Source organism: Pan paniscus, chromosome 16, assembly GCF_029289425.2.
Source record: "Pan paniscus chromosome 16, NHGRI_mPanPan1-v2.0_pri, whole genome shotgun sequence".
Taxonomy (NCBI): Eukaryota; Metazoa; Chordata; class Mammalia; order Primates; family Hominidae; genus Pan; species Pan paniscus.
In genome coordinates this window covers 51,179,228-51,199,843 of record NC_073265.2, presented here as the reverse complement: position 1 = coordinate 51,199,843, position 20,616 = coordinate 51,179,228, and the positions used below count along the sequence as shown (strand labels likewise).

The 20,616-nt window shown below is 35.5% G+C and overlaps 1 protein-coding gene across 9 annotated transcripts in view; it reads left to right on the top strand.

The window, feature by feature from the left end:
• Nucleotides 1-20,616, top strand: part of VPS13C (vacuolar protein sorting 13 homolog C) — a 205,126-nt gene that overhangs the window by 122,338 nt on the left and 62,172 nt on the right. For 8 of the 9 annotated variants that reach the window (XM_034938865.3, XM_034938864.3, XM_034938863.3 and 5 more), the window contains 9 exons: nucleotides 534-681; nucleotides 4,598-4,751; nucleotides 7,011-7,123; nucleotides 10,415-10,584; nucleotides 11,923-12,170; nucleotides 14,347-14,576; nucleotides 16,129-16,221; nucleotides 18,617-18,982; nucleotides 19,349-19,435. In XM_034938865.3, coding sequence (XP_034794756.2) covers nucleotides 534-681; nucleotides 4,598-4,751; nucleotides 7,011-7,123; nucleotides 10,415-10,584; nucleotides 11,923-12,170; nucleotides 14,347-14,576; nucleotides 16,129-16,221; nucleotides 18,617-18,982; nucleotides 19,349-19,435 — 1,609 coding nt within the window. The remainder of the gene's footprint in view (nucleotides 1-533; nucleotides 682-4,597; nucleotides 4,752-7,010; nucleotides 7,124-10,414; nucleotides 10,585-11,922; nucleotides 12,171-14,346; nucleotides 14,577-16,128; nucleotides 16,222-18,616; nucleotides 18,983-19,348; nucleotides 19,436-20,616) is intronic. The other variant, XM_055098860.2, reaches the window with a different exon arrangement.

The window sequence follows — 20,616 nt, the reverse complement described above, 5'->3', positions numbered from 1 at the left end:
GGGACAGTGTTGGCTCTATTGAGTGACAAGAGCGTTTATTTGGTTATGCAAATGGTTGTTGGCAGGCAAGCTGGAATGACTATAACCATATGTTCGTTTAACTTTTAGATTAGTTGAGTTTCCCCCTTGAGTCTGGAGAAGTACCAATAACATATTAAGGGCTAAGTATAAGATTACTTTCTTCATCTTCCAGTTTTAGGAGGATGTAACATTTGTTTGCATGACAGTAAACTATTCGCTGTATCAAACAGCCTTTGTGAAAAATAATAAATAATGCAGTAGTCATAGTGTATGAAAATTATGTTTTTGAAATCAGTGTTATGTAGGTTTGGTTTTGGATAGCTCTGCATATAAACTTACGTGTTGTGATTTAGATTGATCTTAAAAATGTGAAAAGAAGTGTATTCTAAAAGACTTCTGATAGCAGCTTTTAGCCTTTATGAAATGCTGTGTGGAAACTGTTACACAATAGGATAGTCCTCATTTTAAAATGTAAATTTGAAGTAAAAAATAAATTCTTGTTTTTCTTTCAGAACTATTTTGCAGGCTAGCTTGCCACAAAATGACATTGAAATTTTAAAACCAGTCAACATGCTTTTGTCCATACAGCGAAACTTAGCAGCAGCATGGTATGTGCAAATTCCAGGGATGGAGATAAAAGGAAAACTAAAACCTATGCAGGTAAGTAGCTAGTATATAATATATGAAAATTTCTTGATAGGCTTTTATCATTGATCATAGTGCAGTTCTAGTGGATATCAGAATGTAGGAGTTGCTACATTATTGATAAAGCTAAACCAGTTTTCTCTTAGTGAGCATTTGTCTGTTGTATGTGTACTTTTGCCCAAGTAATAAATTGAGTAAACTAGATTTTGTTTCCTATTCAAAAACAACAAAAATAAATAAATAAAAAATATGCAAATGAAATCATCCTTGTTTCCCTCACTTTTCTTTGTTTTCATTTTAGTTAGATATTTGGTAAAACCAGCAAGGAGTCTGAGATAAAATCTGTTGGAGTGTACTAAAAATATTATTCTTAATTTTGGAAAATTCTATTAAAGTTTTAATGCAGTTAAATTGTAAGACAATGCAAAGTGATATTCAGACACTATATTCAAAGCACCTTAGTATTTTTTAATGTGTAGAGGGCCTGTTTTAATTAGAAAGGTGATATCATTTTGAATAGGGAAATGTGTATATTTGATAAGCATATAAATACACCATTATTTTTAATAGTGTAGTTTGTAGAGGCCTTGTTTTAATTAGAAAGGTGTTACCATTTTAATAGGCAAATGTGTATATTTGATAAGTATATAAATACAACTTTTTTTTTTTTTTTTTTGAGACGGAGTCTTGCTCTGTGGCCTAGGCTGGAGTGCAGTGGCATGATCTAGGCTCACTGTGACCTCCACTAGCCGGGTTCAAGCGATTCTCCTGCCTCAGCCTCCTGAGTAGCAGTGATTACAGGCACCCGCCATCCACTTGGCTAATTTTTGTATTTTTAGTAGAAACAGGGTTTCACCAGGTTGGCCAGGCTGGCCTCAAACTCCTGACCTTAGGTGATCCACCCTCCTCGGCCTCCCAAAATGCTGGGACTACAGGCGTGAGCCACCGTGCTCAGCCACAGCATTATTTTTAATAATGTAGTTAGCAGGTTGCATATCAGCTCAGAGGAGGAGGTGAGACTGGTTGAAGGTAGTCGTGGAAGTATAGGAATCCTGTGATTCTTGTGTGCCTATGTGTGAAACTGTTGAAACCAAACAGCCGAGGATGGGATAGGGGTGAGAGAGACTAAACAAAACCAAACAAAAATTTAGTAGTTTAATGGGTTTTCATACCTGTGATTATTTCAGAGTTGGTTCTAACATGAAATAGGAAGGGTCAAAGGAGCAGAGTTTTATTAGGGAAGAAGTTAAAATTGAAGCTTGTAGAAATGAAGGGTTTCTGTTCATAAACTAGTGGATATATTACATGAAGAACAATTATTAAATTTTGTTTGTTTGGGCATTCATAGGGTAGCCTTTATCCCAGAGTATGGGTACCTTCTTTTAATTTCTGTCTTTCTGCCAAGAGGTTAGATCCCAGGACTAATATTTGGCTCTCCCTTTCAAAGATTAGATCCCAGGACTAATATTTGACAATCCCTTTCAAAGATTTTGTGGTTATAGGTTTGTTGAAAGCATAAGTAAAACCTGAATGTCTGTTGGTAGCAGAACATGGATAAAATTATGGTATCTTCATATAATGGATGTTGTAAAGCAGATAAAGTGAATAAAACAGAACTATATCAAACAAAATTGATATATCTTGAACATAAAAATGAAAAAAGTGAGTTGCAAAATGATAGTACAGTTCTATCAGTTTTATATTATTTCAGATTTTCAACAGGCAATATAATACTATTATATATTGTTTATAAGCGATGCAGTGTGATAACTTTAAGAAAAGTATTCATGGAAATAATCTCTAAATTAGGCTGGTGTCTTTCTCTAAGGACGAAAGGAGAAGGGAATAGGGTCTCAGAGAAGTACACACGGGGCTTCTGCTATATCTGTAATGGGAAACGAGATCTGAAGGAAATATTGCAGCTTGTTAAGATTTGACAAAGCCAGGTGGTAGATTCACAGGGGAAGATTATAGTATTCTCTGTCCTTTTCCTTTATGCTTTTTAAAGTATTTTAGAAGAAACAAGAAAAAAAAGTAACATCTGATACTTTAGCATCAAAGTATTATAATTACTTTAACCAAAAGGATCCTTATAACTCAGGAATGCAGCAACAGTGGATGAGGCCACCACTGCCTAATTTGTCGCTGATCCAGGTCTCTCTAAACACCCCTCTTTGGTCATAGTCTGTATAGTTTTCCTGGGCCTGGGATGCAGCCAAGAAAGGGTATCAGGCAGGTGACACTGGCAAGTTGTTTCCCTGGTCTGGGCTGCAGCTAAAAAAGGGTATCAGGCAGGTGATACCTACAGGTTGTTTTGGGTGGATCAGTTTGATGGTTTTTAAAGAACTGTGGGGCTGCCTTTCAAAATTGTCCTTCATACTTGTTTCCCCCGCCCCCCCCCCCCCCCCGCCCACAGCAAAGTGAAAGAGGGGTGAACTTAGTTGCCCTTCAGGAAGCTGTGGTAATCTTGGTTGGTATGAGAAGTGGGTTGGGATATACAAGGAAATTCTAAGGTGTTAAAATTACACCTGTTATATGAGGCCTGGGGCTTAGGACAAGCCATAAATCCCTGGTCATTATCTTGTACTTAAATAGCTCTGTATTTTCATTTAAAGTGGGAACTAGGCAATTTCTCTGGTGGTAGGGACCTAATTTGGGGGACATAGGGTACTGTGGTATTCAGAGGAGATTTGCTATGCATGCGTGCTTGCATGCATGCTTGTGTGAATTTGTAAGTACTTGAAGCAGGCCTTTGGAGCCACTGTGTCTTACATAAGGTAGAAGGATAAGAAGCTTCAAAGACAGTACTGGTTTAATGGATTTTAGCAGCCAGTAGCAGTTTCGTTTGTTTTAGTTTCTTGTTCTGCAGCCATCTGTGAGAAAGTTGGTATTATGCCTATTTTAGAGATTAAGAAACTTGATCACGCCTGTAATCCCAGCACTTTGGGAGGCCGAGGCGGGTGGATCACGAGGTCAGGAGATCGAGACCATCCTGGCTAACACGGTGAAACCACGTCTCTACTAAAAATACAAAAAATTAGCCGGGCGTGGTGGCGGGCGCCTGTAGTTCTAGCTACTCACGAGGCTGAGGCAGGAGAATGGCGTGAACCTGGGAGGCGGAGCTTGCAGTGAGCCAAGATTGTGCCACTGCACTCTAGCCTGGGCGACAGAGCGAGACTCCATCTCAAAAAAAAAAAAAAAAAAAAAAAAGAAAAGAAACTTGAGTTAAGGACGTTAAGAAACTTTGCAGCAAGACAGCTTGAAAGTGGTAGTTGATACAGATCTGCCTGACTCAAAGCCCTGGCTCTTTTTCTTTTTGCCACACATACCCTTTTATGAAGGTAAAAGACAAGATGCTACCTTCCTATTTTTTGTTCTTTAAACATTCTTTGTAGATACATTTGTTATTGTTCTAAGTGGTATTATTCTTGATAAGTTAAACAAATGTTTTATGTATGTCCAGATGCATATATACTGAGATGAAGAGCTACGTAGCAGGAGAGCATCTTTTTACTTTTTGGTAGAGACTAGAAACTGAACAACACTCGTCCTGTATTTAGTTTCAAGGAGAGTAAATAATATAGAAGAAGGAACTGGTACTGGATGAGATGAGAGAGAGACATAATGGAGATGGGAAGATAGGGAAATGGGACAGATAGGCACGGGTCCAGGAAAAGGAAGACATAGTAACAGATAAGCCATAGAGAGTGTTGGAGTGCCGGAGGCAGGGGCCTGGGTATGGGCGAAGGCAGAAGTGTGTGTGCACACAGTAAACAAGGTGAAATACTTCTCTTCTGGTATTTATAGTCCTAACTCTAATTCTCTTCTTTTTAAGTAGATGAACAATTAATTTGAAAAACCACAAATTGAGATATAGATATGATAGTCTACTTTTTTTTATTAGAGTTAACAAATTATTGGTGGTTTTTAGGTTGCTCTCAGTGAAGATGACTTGACAGTTTTAATGAAAATTTTGCTAGAAAATCTTGGAGAAGCTTCCTCACAACCAAGCCCTACACAGTCTGTGCAGGAGACTATAAGAGTGAGAAAAGTTGATGTTTCAAGTGTACCTGACCATCTCAAAGGTATAAATTGATGATATTTACTTTATGGAGAAAAAATTAGTGTTAATGTCATATTTATATTTAGTATTTTTCTAGCTGTCCAGCACAATGTGGTATGAACTAATTCAGTATTGTACTACTTACTGTGGAAATTCGGCTGGGGCTGGGAGGTATGTCTGTTGTCTGCTACATGGGGAAGGGTCACTTGTTGTTGGCATGGTGCTTGTTTACCCTTTACTTGTGAATGCTAAATTTGCTGAATTCACTAGGCACTGAAGTGGCGTATCTTGAGAGAAGAATCAAGCTAGATAGGCAGTGTAGTAAGGTCCCAAATTAATTAAGAGAGAAAAGGACCTTGGTATCACATATCATACTCAGGTGATTGAACCATGAGAAAGGAAGGTATTCTTGTAACAGCTTTATTTATCTGGACTTATTGGAGCGTTATGTTTCAAATACCTAAGATAATTTTTCAGATCATTAATTTGAACCTATTAAAAGCAGTGAACCTTTTGAATTCAGCCATTTTTAAATAATTTTTCTAAAATACAAGGTTTCTTTTTGATTTCGTAAACAGATTATATTAAATATAATTTCACTCTTTTTTCATAATTTAAAGCCATTGATGTGAATATTATGTTTAATTAGACTGTAAATAGGTTAATATTTTCATGGCTAAAAAGAGATGAAGTACCCCTTGCCCATATAATAAATGGTCCTGGCTGCTGTGCTTTTCTCATGCTCTCATACCATCAGCTGTTACTTCAAATGACAGTAATCGGTAAAACTACCAGTCGATATACCATATCAACACTGCTTCTCGTATAGTTAGGCTATGTGTGTTTTGAAATCACACAAACAAATGACTAGAACAGTGTGCAAGGTTTCTGATTTAAGTGGATAGTTTTAAGTATTGCGTAAGCTTGATGAGGTCAACATCTCCCCAGGTGAAGTTTATGCCACCATACAGACAAATGCTAGATAAAAAGTCTGTTGTTATAGTTAGACAGGAACTATGTAGAGATGAATAAACTATTAACAGGCAAGCCTTATGTGATTAATGATCTCACTATGTTCAGCCGTGATCACGATCATGTATCTGGTTCTTGCTATATGGACACCGTGTCACTTGGGAAAATTCGTGAATTCAAATGGAAGCTGCAAAGATGATGAAAATTAGAATATAAATTATTTCTCAGAAAAATAGAATTTTCTAACTTGGAGAAGGCTTACGTGGTTAAAGTTATGCAGTATTTGTTTTTCCAGTAACTTGTAAGAACAGACTGTTCTATAGTATGACAAAAAATTAGAGTCAGTGTTGAAAAAGATTGTAGAATCAGTCCGTAAGAGTGATTGAAAGCAAGATCTATTCAGTCTGTGTGATCTATCTAAAGATGAGAGAAAAGACTGACTTACTTCCTGAAGTCTCATTTGTCTCAAAATTCCAAAGCACCCACTCCTTTCCCCTGCATCATATGTGAACTCTGTTTGATTTTGCTATTGAGTTATATTCTGTTCTTCTTATAAAGATAATGGATTGGGTAATATAGGTAATTAAAGATAATGAGGCTGGGTGCAGTGGCTCACACCTGTAATCCCAGCACTTTGGGAGGCCGAGGTGGGCGGATCACGAGGTCAGGAGATCGAGACCTGCCTGGCCAACATGGTGAAACCCCATCTCTACTAAAAATACAAAAAAATTAGCCGGGAGTGGTGGTGGGCGCCTGTAGTCCCAGCTACTTGGGAGGCTGAGGCAGGAGAATGGCATGAACCTGGGAGGCAGAGCTTGCAGTGAGCTGAGATCGTGCCACCGCACTCCAGCCTGGGCAACACAGCGAGACTCTGTCTCAAAAAATAAAATAAAATAAAATAAAGTTAGTGAGAGGTGCATTAGTCTAGCAGAAAATCTGTTACTAGCTGTCTAATATAAGGCAAAGTATTGGACTGTTCTGAGTCTCCAATTTCATAATGTCTTGAAAATGGCTTGTAGCCAGTTAGGTGTAAGTGCCTTGAAAATTAAGGCCTCCTCTTTAAAAAAAATTTTTTAACATAGTCTGCCTGTGCCTCTTTGCACATATATGCTAAATATATATGGAATAGTCATTGCCATTTTAAAAATTTAACAGTTGGAACGTAATTGCCATTTTTATTAATTGTCTCAATATGATTTACAGAATCCCAGAAAGCATCATATAAATTTAGAGTAAGAAATTATCTCATATTTAAAAATATTTATAAAATTATGTACCTACTTAAAAGCTTTTAAATTTTCACCATTAGAACAAGAAGATGGGACAGACTCAAAGCTCTCTATGAACGAGATTGTCAGTCTCCAATTTGACTTTCACTTTGAATCTCTTTCCATTATCCTTTATAACAATGATATCAACCAGGTATGTAATACATTTCTGTAATTAGAAATAAATCCTTAGCTCTTGATAGTCAGTTTTAGAGTGTTGGCTTTTTTTTGTGTTGGACTTTTCATTAAAACATTTAATATGTCTATAAAATTCTATTTGGCCTACAGAATGTGCATTGGTCCTGCCCTCTATCTTCACTTTGTTAGTGTTTCTAATCTTCCAAGGCTAAGGCAAAGTACTCAGGGTTTTATTTCTTTCCAAGTAATATCAGCACCAAAACACATTTTGATTTATTACCAATAGAAGAATTTTATATATGAGTGATTAATTATATATACAGTTTTATTACATAGCTATATATATATGTATATATAACGACTTAAGAATAATTTAGTAGTGACTTTGGAGCCTTACCTGATTATTTTTGAATTCATGATTATCCTTGGTATATAAGCATTAATTGTGTTTCTATTGAATAAATGTTATATGTAGTAGATTATGTATTAAGGATACTAATTAAAGAATTGAAGAACCAAGGTCTTATGCCATGATGATTTGAACTAAATAATATGTCAATGGTATTTTAGAGAGCTATTTTTTATTATGCTGATATTTCCTTCAGTAAATATTTTTAATTATATTATGTCATACATTAATACCTATAATACATATGGCATATTTTAATATCCATATTCTGTATTGATTATAGATTCAACAGTGAGCATATACCCTAATTGGGCAGTGAGCAATATACTCAAATGGACATTAACAACAGATACAGATTATGGGTATTATATCTCTTAATGTCCATTTATATGAAATATGTTCATTTATATTTCATTTTATTTACTACAAATTATGCAATATTCATACATTGTTACTGTTGAATTTTTGGCTTGTATCTGTCATTTATGCAATGGACTGCCTTATTTTCTAATGTTTAATGCTCATTACAACATCAGAAAATGACCTTACCAAAAATGAACAGTTAAATTCATTCTTCATTTTACTTGGTACCATCATTCTGCTGGTTCTGCAGTCTTAGAATCTTGATGTCTACTTTTGTTTCATTGTTTGTATGCCTTCCTTATTCATTAAGATGCTGAGTACTGTCAGGTTTTTCTTTGAATAAACATTTACTTTTTTCTATCAATTCTCACTTCTGCTTTATTTGAAACTCTTCTTACACTTGTAGTACCGCAATGACTTCCTTGTTTGATTTTTTACCTTTCATCCATCCTAGATATTGGCACAACTTCAGTTTCCTAAATGAATCTCATGTAGCCATTTCCATCTTCCCTTTCCACTAATAAACATTGTGTTATATAATCTGAATTTCATATTATGGAAAGAAATTCAGTGGCTCCAAATTGTCTACATCAGGAAACCATATCAGTAATCCTATCAGGAAACATTAGTGTGTTGTCATCAGCAGATGTGTCTCAGGTCATTTCTATTAATGATTACAGAATAAAAGTTTGTGAATTATTTCCATTTTCATAAGTTAAAAGCATTCAAAGCTTGCCAGTAATAATGTCATTCTGACCCAATTGCATCAACGTACTATCTTGAGTGAGAGAAGGGGTGGAGTTCTAACCAGTGTGCCGATGATTGCACATACCCAGCACCCCTATTATCAATGCCAGGGTCTCTAGTAAGCAATGGTGTTGGATGTTCATCATTTCCCTGAAGGTTTTTGTTGATTGGCTGGGGTTTTTTTTTTTTTTTTTTTTAAATCTGGACATACTGAGAGAATTTGGAATTATATGTTATGGTAGAATAAAGATCGAGGTCCATTTTTCTATACATGAAAATTTAAATATTTAGTTTGGGATTTGAGACTTTGATTAGGCCTCTGTATTTCTTTTTTTTTTTTTTTTTTTTTTTTTTTTTTGAGACGGAGTCTCGCTCTGTCGCCCAGGCTGGAGTGCAGTGGCGCGATCTCGGCTCACTGCAAGCTCCGCCTCCCGGGTTCACGCCATTCTCCTGCCTCAGCCTCCCGAGTAGCTGGGACTACAGGCGCCCGCTACCACGCCCGGCTAATTTTTTGTATTTTTAGTAGAGACGGGGTTTCACCGTGTTAGCCAGGATGGTCTCGATCTCCTGACCTCGTGATCCGCCCGCCTCGGCCTCCCAAAGTGCTGGGATTACAGGCGTGAGCCACCGCGCCCGGCCAGGCCTCTGTATTTCTTTCTAGTTTTTTCCCTACCATTCTTTAATCGGAGTATCCAAGCCCAATCACCCTGTATCCTATGTCCTCAAGCATCTTGAATTGTTTGTTCATGTTTTTTCTTCATGTAGAGTGTCTTCTGCCACCCTCTTAGCCTATCTGATCCCACTCAGCCTCTGAGGCTCTATTAAGTTCTCACCTTCTTTATGAATTTTCCCCAGCCATAATGATCTCTTCAACCTCTCTGAGTTTTTACTATTTATACTCTTTACCTAACCACTAAATGGCTTTTGGGAAATGTGAGAAGATATAAATATGAATGAATAAAATACTGTATGTCACAAAATATTTAATCATTTACAACTAATAGCATCTTCTTGTGATGTTCCTTTTAGTGTATTTCTATTTTGTTTTCTCAAGGAATTAGGGTATATGCTCACTCACATCATCTACCATGCCTTACTCTTTCTCGTAAACCTCATAAATCTTATCACTGTTTTTTAACGGAAGAGCTTATTAAATATTTATTATTAGAGGCGGGGCGCAGTGGCTTATGCCTGTAATCCCAGCACTTTGGGAGGCCGAGGTGGGCGGATCATGAGGTCAGGAGTTCAAGATCAGCTTGGCCAAGATGGTGAAACCCCATCTCTACTAAAAATACAAAAAAAAAAATTAGCCGGGCATGGTGGTGGGCGCCTGTAATCCCAGCTACTCAGGAGGCTGAGGTGGAGAATTGCTTAAACGCAGGAGGTGGAGGATGCAGTGAGCCGAGATCGTGCCACTGCACTCCAGCCTGGGCGACAGAGCGAAACTCTATCTCAAAAAAAAAAAAAGAAAAGAAAAAATTTATTAGTTAGATTAATTGATTAATTGACAGCTCTTTCCTAATTATTTTTATTTGCATTAAACTGTAAATCAGATAAATTTTTCTATACTAATCATTGTTGGATATTCACACATATATCTATTTATTTGTATGTACAGGTATACTCACAAACATGCATATTATTCTCTGTTCCATTCAGATATTTTAGCACTCATACTTTTAAAATTCATGAGATCAGTTTGCCTTTAAGTTTTGAATTAATATGTTTAAAAGTAATTATATAATATTTAAAGGTAATTGATTCTTTTGCTTGAAAAATGTACCATAGGAATCTGGAGTTGCATTTCATAATGACAGTTTCCAACTTGGTGAACTCAGACTACATCTTATGGCCTCCTCAGGGAAGATGTTTAAGGATGGCTCAATGAATGTCAGCGTTAAACTTAAGACATGCACCCTTGATGATCTCAGAGAAGGAATTGAGAGAGCAACATCGAGGTTTGTCAGCTCTGAATTTGCAATACATTATTTAAGGTTGACATTGCACCTGCATGGCTGCCAGGCATTGCTAGGCTAGGGATCATCCAAAAAAGATCTCTGTCTTTTGGTCATACTTCCTGATTTGAATTGCATTAAGAAGTAGTGCTAATATCAGATTCAGCTGCTTTAAAGGTTAAGTTAAAGGGAAGTTTAATAATAAAATGGAGTAACATCTTAAAATGGGAGCTAAGAGAAAATGAGTTTTAATAGTTAAATCCACATGGGGTGATATATTTGGTGATGTATTTTTCTAAATTATTCCCAGTAGGCAGAATTTTGTTTTAAAAAGCCTTCAAGCTATGGATTTTTCCTTCATCATGTTTATTTTGATCATGTCTTTTTAAAACAGTTATGCAAAATTTCTTTCAAAGTTTTAATAGAAATAGAATCTCTAGCGCATTCACATCATCAAGCCATTTTTGAAAGGGTGAGTTATATTAGCTCATTCTAAAATGGGAAATATGTAATTTTCAATAGCCTAATTATGTTTTTATTTTTCTCAAGTAATGAGACATAATATTTTGTATCTGATTTTTTTGTTGTTGTTTTTGAGAAAAACTGTGTTGCTACTTAAACTTGGACTCCATTGAATACATATGGGATACTTGTGAGCCCTTTGTTTTTCCGAGAGATGAATAAATGAGGAAAGAGTGCTGTCATGCACCCACCTTTTCTAGTTTGCAAATTTTGTGTCTGGAGTAGCTACACAGCTCTCCAGGCAAGGGTGATAAATGCTATCATCTGTTAGGTAGCCTGCTTTTTCCAGTTCATGGGAGGACATAGGGGAACTATAGTTGAGCACACTTGATAAACACTCGATGATTTGAGTTGTATTGAATACTTTCGGACTCAAACTTTCGTAGGATGATCTTTGAAGATAAATTCCTTCAGGGAGGTTTTATTTCATAAATAATATTAAAAGGCTGCCTTTATTTTGTGTGACTACACTGATTTGTTTTGTTAATTGCCCAAATTCCTTTCCGGCCATTATTGGTTTGTTTCTTTAGTATTGCATTATAATGTAATACTCAAAAATTGCATGATAATGCAATAACATATAGAATTGCATTACAAGTATAAAATATTCAGTAATTGCTTAATAACGTATATCTTGCTTTGGAGATTAGTAGTCTTGTTTACTAATGGATAAATTAGATTCTAGTTAATGTTGACCTGTTTTCTATACAGATTAGAAACTGAAAGGTGAAAGAAAGATTATTGAGGTATATAGGAAATTCTTCATCTTTTTTATTGTTTTAGCAAGAATAAAATAATGAATAGCCTATTTTTTTTCAGAATGATTGACAGAAAGAATGACCAAGATAACAACAGTTCTATGATTGATATAAGTTACAAACAAGACAAAAATGGAAGTCAAATTGATGCTGTTCTTGACAAGCTGTATGTATGTGCCAGTGTGGAATTTCTGATGACTGTGGCAGATTTCTTTATCAAAGCTGTGCCTCAGAGTCCAGAAAATGTGGCAAAAGAAACACAGATTTTACCAAGACAGACTGCCACAGGGAAGGTCAAGATAGAGAAAGGTTAGCAGAATTTATCTGTCATAGATGACAACTTGTATATTTTGACAAGAATTACAAACCAGAAAAAAGAGAAATGGAAAATTTAAGAACGTAAAATTAGTCTTTTAGATTTAAACATATTCTGTATAAAAACTTTAGCTTTTTAGTTTTTTAAAACATTTTTAAGAGAGAGGTACAGTAGACATTGGACCAATGGCCAGGAAAGTCCGCTGGTTCCAACTGTGCCATGAACATTTCTTTACTGATCCAGAAATGAAGTTAATTTGGGTCAGTGGTTAGTGGCCTGTTTTATAGGTGGGGAATCTTATTCAAAGAAAACATGTTGAGAATTCTAGCACATTGAAGAACAATTGAAAATATTAAAGCAGAACATGGGGACTTTGGAGGAACCAGCAGGACTTCCCTGGATGTCGCTTTAACTCCTTAAACTCTGTGGAAGAGTTTGCAAATGTCTGGTCTAGGTGTATGCTGAAGCCACTTTCAGCTCTATACTTCTTTTATTCCAGCATTATCCAGTAGATCAGTGATTTTCTTTATTTTCTTTCCATTTTTTTTCTTTCCTTTTCTTTCCTGTTCTCTCCTCTCCTCTTCTCTCCTTTTTTTTAAAATTTTTTTCGAGATGGGCTGTCACTCTATCACCCAGGCTGGAGTGCAGTGGTGTAATCTTGGCTTACTGTAATTTTCACCTCCTGAGGTGGGCTCAAGCAATTCTCCCACCTCAGCCTCCTGAGTAGCTTGGGTCCACAGTTGTGCACCACCACACCTGGTATTTTTTGTTTTTCGGTAGACATGGGGCTTCGCCATGTTGCCCAGGCTGGTCTCAAACTCCTAGGCTCAAGCAATCCACCCGCCTCTGCCTCCCCAAGTGCTGTGGATTACACCTTGCTCCTGCCAGATCAGTGACTTTTCTATGTTAAATTATAAATGTCTAAGGTCAGATATTTTTCTCTCTAATGTATAACCTAAATTGGAAAACTAATATGTCCTGGTAAGAATGCTATTTTTAAAATTTACCTTTAATGTTTTTTAAATAGTGATCATATCTGATATTGCTATATTTATATATGCATTGAATATATTTATAGTATAGATTATATGACATTGACTATGGACTTTTGGGTGAAATTGAAAGAAACAACTAATAATAATCTATTTTATCAGGGTCTCTTTTCCTCTTCCTGATATTCTTTCCAGTTTTCCCCTTCTTGCCCCTGCAATATAATATATACTTATGCCTGCGTACATGCACATTCTTTAATTCTGATAAAAAGAACTTCAAAACAGGATTATTCTTTATTATTATTATTATACTTTAAGTTTTAGGGTACATGTGCACAGCATGCAGGTTTGTTACATGTGTATACCTGTGCCATGTTGGTGTGCTGCACCCATTAACTCGTCATTTGGCATTAGGTATATCTCCTAATGCTATCCCTCCCCCCTCCCCCCACCCCACAACAGTCCCTGGTGTGTGTTGTTCCCCTTCCTGTGTCCGTGTGTTCTCATTGTTCAGTTCCCACCTATGAGTGAGAACATGCAGTGTTTGGTTTTTTGTCCTTGCGATAGTTTGCTGAGAATGATGGTTTCCAGCTTCATCCATGTCCCTACAAAGGACATGAACTCATCCTTTTTTATGGCTGCATAATATTCCATGGTGTATATGTGCCATTTTCTTAATCCAGTCTATCATTGCTGGACATTTGGGTTGGTTCCAAGTCTTTGCTGTTGTGAATAGTGCCGCAATAAACATACGTGTGCATGTGTCTTTATAGCAGCATGATTTATAATCCTTTGGGTATATACCCAGTAATGGGATGGCTGGGTCAAATGGTATTTCTATTTCTAGATCCCTGAGGAATTGCCACACTGACTTCCACAGTGGTTGAACTAATTTACAGTCCCGCCAACAGTGTAAAAGTGTAAAACAGGATTATTCTTGCTAGGTCAAAGTGGTAATGGTATTCTTGGGACAGGGATCAGATTGCCTTATCTTGCTCAATCTGCATTTGTTAATAATCATTTAATAATTAGTATTAATTAACCAATTAATATTGTCAGTTTCACCATATCTGTTATAGAAAAACATTGAGAACAACTTAACAACTTGTAGATAACATGTAGTCAAATGAAAAGACTTACCTTAAACTTTTCTGGTTCCTGTTGCTTGTTTCTTCAGATGACTCTGTTAGACCAAATATGACTTTAAAGGCCATGATCACAGATCCAGAAGTGGTATTTGTTGCCAGCCTGACAAAGGCTGATGCTCCTGCTCTGACAGCCTCGTTTCAGTGCAACCTTTCTCTGTCAACATCCAAACTCGAACAGATGATGGAAGCTTCTGTGAGAGATCTGAAAGTGCTCGCTTGCCCTTTTCTCAGAGAAAAGAGAGGGAAAAACATTACCACAGTAAGAATTACCTTGTGTCCTAATCTTGGGTTGAAGAATGGCAGAAACGGTTGATTCATAGAATCCTAGAATATGAGAGCTCTGCAGGGACTTTAGAGATTGTTTATTGTGAACTTGTATATATAAAGTTTTTTTTTATATATAAAGATATTGAATTCCAAAGATGTTAAATGACTTAGCCATGGCTGCTAGTGACAGAACTGGGGACTACCTCCAGAACAGTTTTATTTTCATTATACCATCTTCTGTTGAGTAGTGTTTGAATTTTAGTACAAATTAATATTCTTTTTCAACTGTTTCTTTTGTTCACCATGGTATACCTAATTAATGAATGAGTGAATATTTAGGCTTAGAATGAAAAAAATTAAATTGGAGTCACTTCGCCAAAAGCGATGGTGTTCTGCTGTTATTAAAAGTGAATGTCAATTATGTTTTCATATTATTATCGAAACATATGATTTTAGTCCGTTAATTACCGCACCAATTATTTTCTAGTATTGATAATTTTATGGTAAGAGAATCATTATATTATGTGACTAATTTGCAGTGGCATTTTAAATGTAAAAAATTTGTGGACAAAATGACTTGCATAAAGAAAGTATGAAGTCTATACTTTATCATGAAATATTCTTTGACAGGATCGTCTTTATATACACCAAAAGTTTATATCAATTAGCTCTTCCTAATTCTTTCTCTTTTAGAGACAAGGGTCTCACTCCGTCACCTAGCCTGTAGTGCAGTAATGCCATCTTAGCTCACTACAGCCTCAAACTACTGGGCTCAAATAATCCTTCTGCCTCAGCCTCCTGAGTAGCTAGGACTACTAGCTGGCTAGTTTTGTTTTTGTTTTTTAATTAATTTTTTGTAGAGAAGGGGGTCTTGCTATATTGTGCAGGCTGGTCTTGAACTCGTGGCCTCAAGCAGTCCCCCTGCTTTGGCCTCCAAAAGTGCCGGGATTATAGGTATGCACTACCATACCTGGCCTCATCCTATTTTTTAAGAATTGATAATTATGCCGTACTAATTGCTCCATTCAGTTCAGGTACAAGCCTATTTATTCGTTTCTTTAATGATATATAAGAATGTAGGCTTCACAATTTGATGAATTGACTTTTATTCTAATAAAGGCCTTACATGATATTTCAGACTGACCCGTCAAGCATCGGGAAACTGTTTACTTACCTACCTTACCACAGTCTTTAGCTCACTTTTATAGATATTTCAAAGGTATATTTTATAGAGGCCATCATTTGAAAACTATTTTAGCAGAAAGAAACATTTTAAACAGTAAATCTGCTTTATTACTTAAGGATTTGGCACGATGAAATTCATCAGAACTGCTTAAAGTGATCTTCCAGTGTTCACAGATTTCTCATAGTTCAGAAGAGTCTTCACAACAGAGTCTCAGCTAATTTATTTTTGCTTTTTTGCTTTTAGTATAATAGCAGGCTGTAGTTAAAGATCCCAAGTTAAGTAAGACATGGTTCTTGTAAGTGTGTGTTATGTATATAATGGATCTATGGAAATGTGAATTTCATTTATCTGTTTATAGGTCTTGCAGCCCTGTTCTTTATTTATGGAAAAATGTACGTGGGCTTCAGGAAAACAAAATATAAATATTATGGTTAAAGAATTTATAATTAAGGTTAGTACTTAACATAATCTTTGAGTGAAAATTCTTATTTTTCTTCACAACATTGCATATTTGCAGTTGAGACAGTAGCTTTTGATGTCTCTCATAACTCAAGCATTATGCTAGTCACATATTCAGTAATCAGTAACTTTTAACATTAAGGTATGTTTTTCTTTAATGCAAATGTTTGTTTCTATTTTCTGTAAAAGAGTACTTTTTAATATCTACAAATGATCGGGGTAGTTTTTCTCTATTCTATTTGCATGTGTGTGTTGGGGGGGTTGAGTTAGAGGAGGGAAGAGATATGGGGTGGGAAGAGAAGGGAAGAAGGGATGGAGAGAAGAGGTTGTTATTACTTTATTTGTAATAAGTTCTTTTTAGGCTTTTATTTGATGTATAAGTTGATTGAATTTAATAACTATATGATTTGGCTTCAAATATTTATAATGACAGATGTACACTAGAAATAATTATTGGAGTTTACTGTTTTATTGACTACATTTAAAGCATTGAAAAACAATAATTGTTTTCCAATGGCGTTCAGGTTCTTTAAGTATACCTCGTGCCCAGTCACGAATAGAAGATACAGAATACTTTCTGCAATCTATTTCTCTGTTTGCACAAAGGATACAAAAATGAGTCCTTTTTTGGTTAATTGCTTAATTTTTGGTTGATTGGTTAATGCCAATAATGGTAGTAGCTTTACTTATATAGGTCCGTGACCAACAGTGATTGAACTAAGGCTCAAACTCATTTCATTTGAAGTACCATGTAAATATCATTTTAGTTTTTTCTCAATATTTTAAAATACTGGATAGTCTCAGAATGTATATTGTTAATGGATTTACTTTTAAAAATATATAAAGTAGTAAATGAGGGAAAAACGCCTCGAATTTGCAAGTATTTTAAAGCACTAGGTTAGGTGCTGGTGAGACTTTACATTCTTTGTGTATAAATTTATGATTGATTCAAAAAACATTTTTGAGCTTTTACTGTGTATTAAAAAAATGTCCTTTACAAGGCATTGGGGATATGTAGCCCCTGCTGTCAAAAAACTTAATGACATATGCGGGAGAAAGAAAGAAATCAGTGATTACAGCTTTCAGTGCTAGAGGCATGGCCAAGATGCAGTTGGGAGCACAGGCATGGGGCCTTTAATTCAGACCAGGACATCAGGGAAAGCTATGTAGAAGCAGGACTATTTGATTTGAGTTTTGAAGGGAGATTAAATTGTTGGGGAGCATGGAAAGGTTTCTCCAGACAGAACTGATAATATGCACAAAGGCAGAGGTGTGAAAAAATCCTTTAAGATTTAGAGGGGTGGTCACATATGGCTGGAGAGAATGGTGTGGTGGAGTTGTAAGACTGGAAGCATTAATTGTAAGTGACATTAATAAGACACAGAAAAAAAGTTGACAAGTAAGTTAGGAAAACAATACATACTAGATCCTGCTTTTGATGATATAATTATATCCCTTTACATTTTAAGTAAGGATTGTGAGAAGTGAACAATAAAGGAATACAGTTAACTTATTTAACCTAGTATTTCTCAAACTTTGGGAGAATCCTGGCTAGCTGGTTGAATAGGCACTAGGCCACAAAGAGCTCTGCACATTAAGTTAAAGGGAGTTTGAATTTTATCTTGTGGGATAAAAAATTATGGGAAGTTGATGAAGATTTTAAACATAAGAATGACATACTCAGATTTGGTTTGTAGAAAAATTATGCTGGTGGCAGTGTGGAGGGTAGGCTGAGAGGGCGTTGGACGTAGAAGATATCATCAGTGTAGAACTAAGGCACAGTAATAGGAAGTGAGGGAAGTGAGCAAAGAAAGGCACTATCCAAAGATAATAAGAGGTAGGATTTACAGATCTTGGGGTAAGTCAAAGGAGAGCTGTGATTTTGAGTCTTCCAGTTTTAATAAGGCAAATGTATATCTTTTTCTTCCTTTTTTTTTCAGAAGATCTTGTTGCTTACCGATATTTATGTGTATCTTGAAAAGGATCACACACTTTGGCTTAGTTAATGTAGCTGTTTTTAAAATGAAGAATTTGTTTACATTTCTATACTTGTCTATTCACATAACACTGTTTTGCTCTGAATTGATCAGCTTAACTTTAGATTTTGACTACTGACGTATAACGTTAGTTATTTAATTCCAGATAACCTGAGTAGAAGTCAGTGTTGCATGATTACTTGGCTTGACACATAATTTTGTGTTCTCTCTTGTTTTTCTTGGTTACGAATTTATTCAAAATTTAAATTAGTTACTTTAATTTAAAATTAAAATTTGTTTAATTTAAAAATATCACTTATAATTAACGTATGTCACTTAAAATCATGTATGTATATATTCTCATCTGGGAAAGAATTTATTATAAATATTTTTCTGCTTTCTTTTTTAAAGATTTCACCCATAATTCTTAATACTGTGTTGACAATCATGGCTGCATTGTCTCCAAAAACAAAAGAAGATGGATCCAAAGATACATCTAAGGAAATGGAAAATCTTTGGGGTATCAAATCGATTAATGATTATAACACTTGGTTTCTTGGTGTTGACACGGCAACAGAAATAACGGAAAGTTTCAAGGGCATTGAACATTCACTGATAGAGGAAAATTGTGGTGTTGTTGTAGAATCCATTCAAGTTACCTTAGAATGTGGCCTTGGACATCGAACTGTACCTTTGTTATTGGCAGAGTCTAAGTTTTCAGGAAATATTAAAAATTGGACTTCTCTAATGGATGCTGCTGCTGATGTGACACTACAGGTATGGCCACATCACTTAATACCTTCAGACACAACTTCTTGAAAGTGCAATTTTGGAATTAAGATATACACTTTTCTTGTTTGTGCATGGCCACTATGAGTACATATGTGAATAGATAGTGTATTCTGACATTTAATTTGTCGATGTATTGTTTTTTGATAATTATTTTTTAAAGATTGATTTGCTAAATAATTTATGACAATAGAGTAAGAGAGTAAAGGAAAATACACTCTATATATTGTTAGATGGGTTTTGAAAATGGCTAATGATATATAACATTAATTACTTAATAATTTCCCTATTGGTTACAGAAATATGTAATTAAAGCCAAAGGACTGTCTTATAATTTTGTGTGTATCTTTCCAGGTGCACTATTACAATGAGATCCATGCTGTCTGGGAGCCACTGATTGAGAGAGTGGAGGGGAAGAGACAATGGAATTTAAGGCTTGATGTAAGGAAATCTTAAAATATCTTTGGATAGAATGATACTATGCATATTCATTCATAGTTTTTATTTCAGTGATTCTTAAGATGTGGTCTAGGATCCTTGAAGCCCTTTTAAGGGCTCTGTCCATGAGGTCAGAACTCTTTTCATATATCATTTTCATTCTCATTCTGTCACGAGTGTATAGTGGAGTTTTCCAGAGACTACATGAATGTGATATTGCAACAGATTGAATGCAGAACAGAAACGAGAATTTATCTGTCTTCCCTTAAGGCAGGCAGTAAAGAGATATGTGTATGTTCCTCTTCTCACTGTATTTTTAAAATAGTTATTTTTGATTAAAAATGTTATTTATATTAGCATGTAATTTTTATTTTTAAATGAATTTTTAATTTTTTTCAGTTTTAATTGTTAATAGAGTACATATTGGTAGATAAAACATAAATGAAGCTCTTTAGTACTCAGTGATTTTTAAGGGTGAGACCAGAATATTTGAGAATTGTTAATGAACTCTTGTGTGTTATCTTTTTATGTTGTTTTTTGAGAACACCTCAGAAACCTAGATACTGAAGCACATTTTTCTTGATTAAAAGGAACTTGAGTCATATATTGTTAAGAAATTGTCGTAGCATACTTCTTTGGGGCAGCCTTACTAAGGAGTCAGGCACTGAAACTGACTCCACATATTCTTTTGTTAAAGATAAGTCACTTAACCTGTGTTCCAATTTCCTCTCAATAAAGAAGTAATATTTTTCTGACCTGCCTTTCTCTGGCATAGGGAGGCTAACAAAGAATGTTTTACAAGGCTTTTGAAATACTACTAGAACAGAAGGTGATGGAATCTGATGGCTAGTTAAGTGTTTATTATATTAATATTACTTATTTGAAGGTGTTATTGGTTTAAAAAATAGAAGGAGAGAAACATTTCCAGGCGGCACCTCTAATAAAGATCAATTTAGACTTCAGGGTCCTCTTAGATTGCTCGTCAACACATAATCACCAGTTGGGTGACACTGAATAAATAGCTATGCTCTGAGGAATGCGTAAGAGACAAATATTGTAGCTGGCTTTGAATAATTTCATGGCATAATTCTAAACTTTTCCCCATGCTTGGACTATATCCCGAAAGAATGAATGCTGATCTCCATGAAATCAAAGTGAAGCATGGTATATTTTTGAAAATAAGA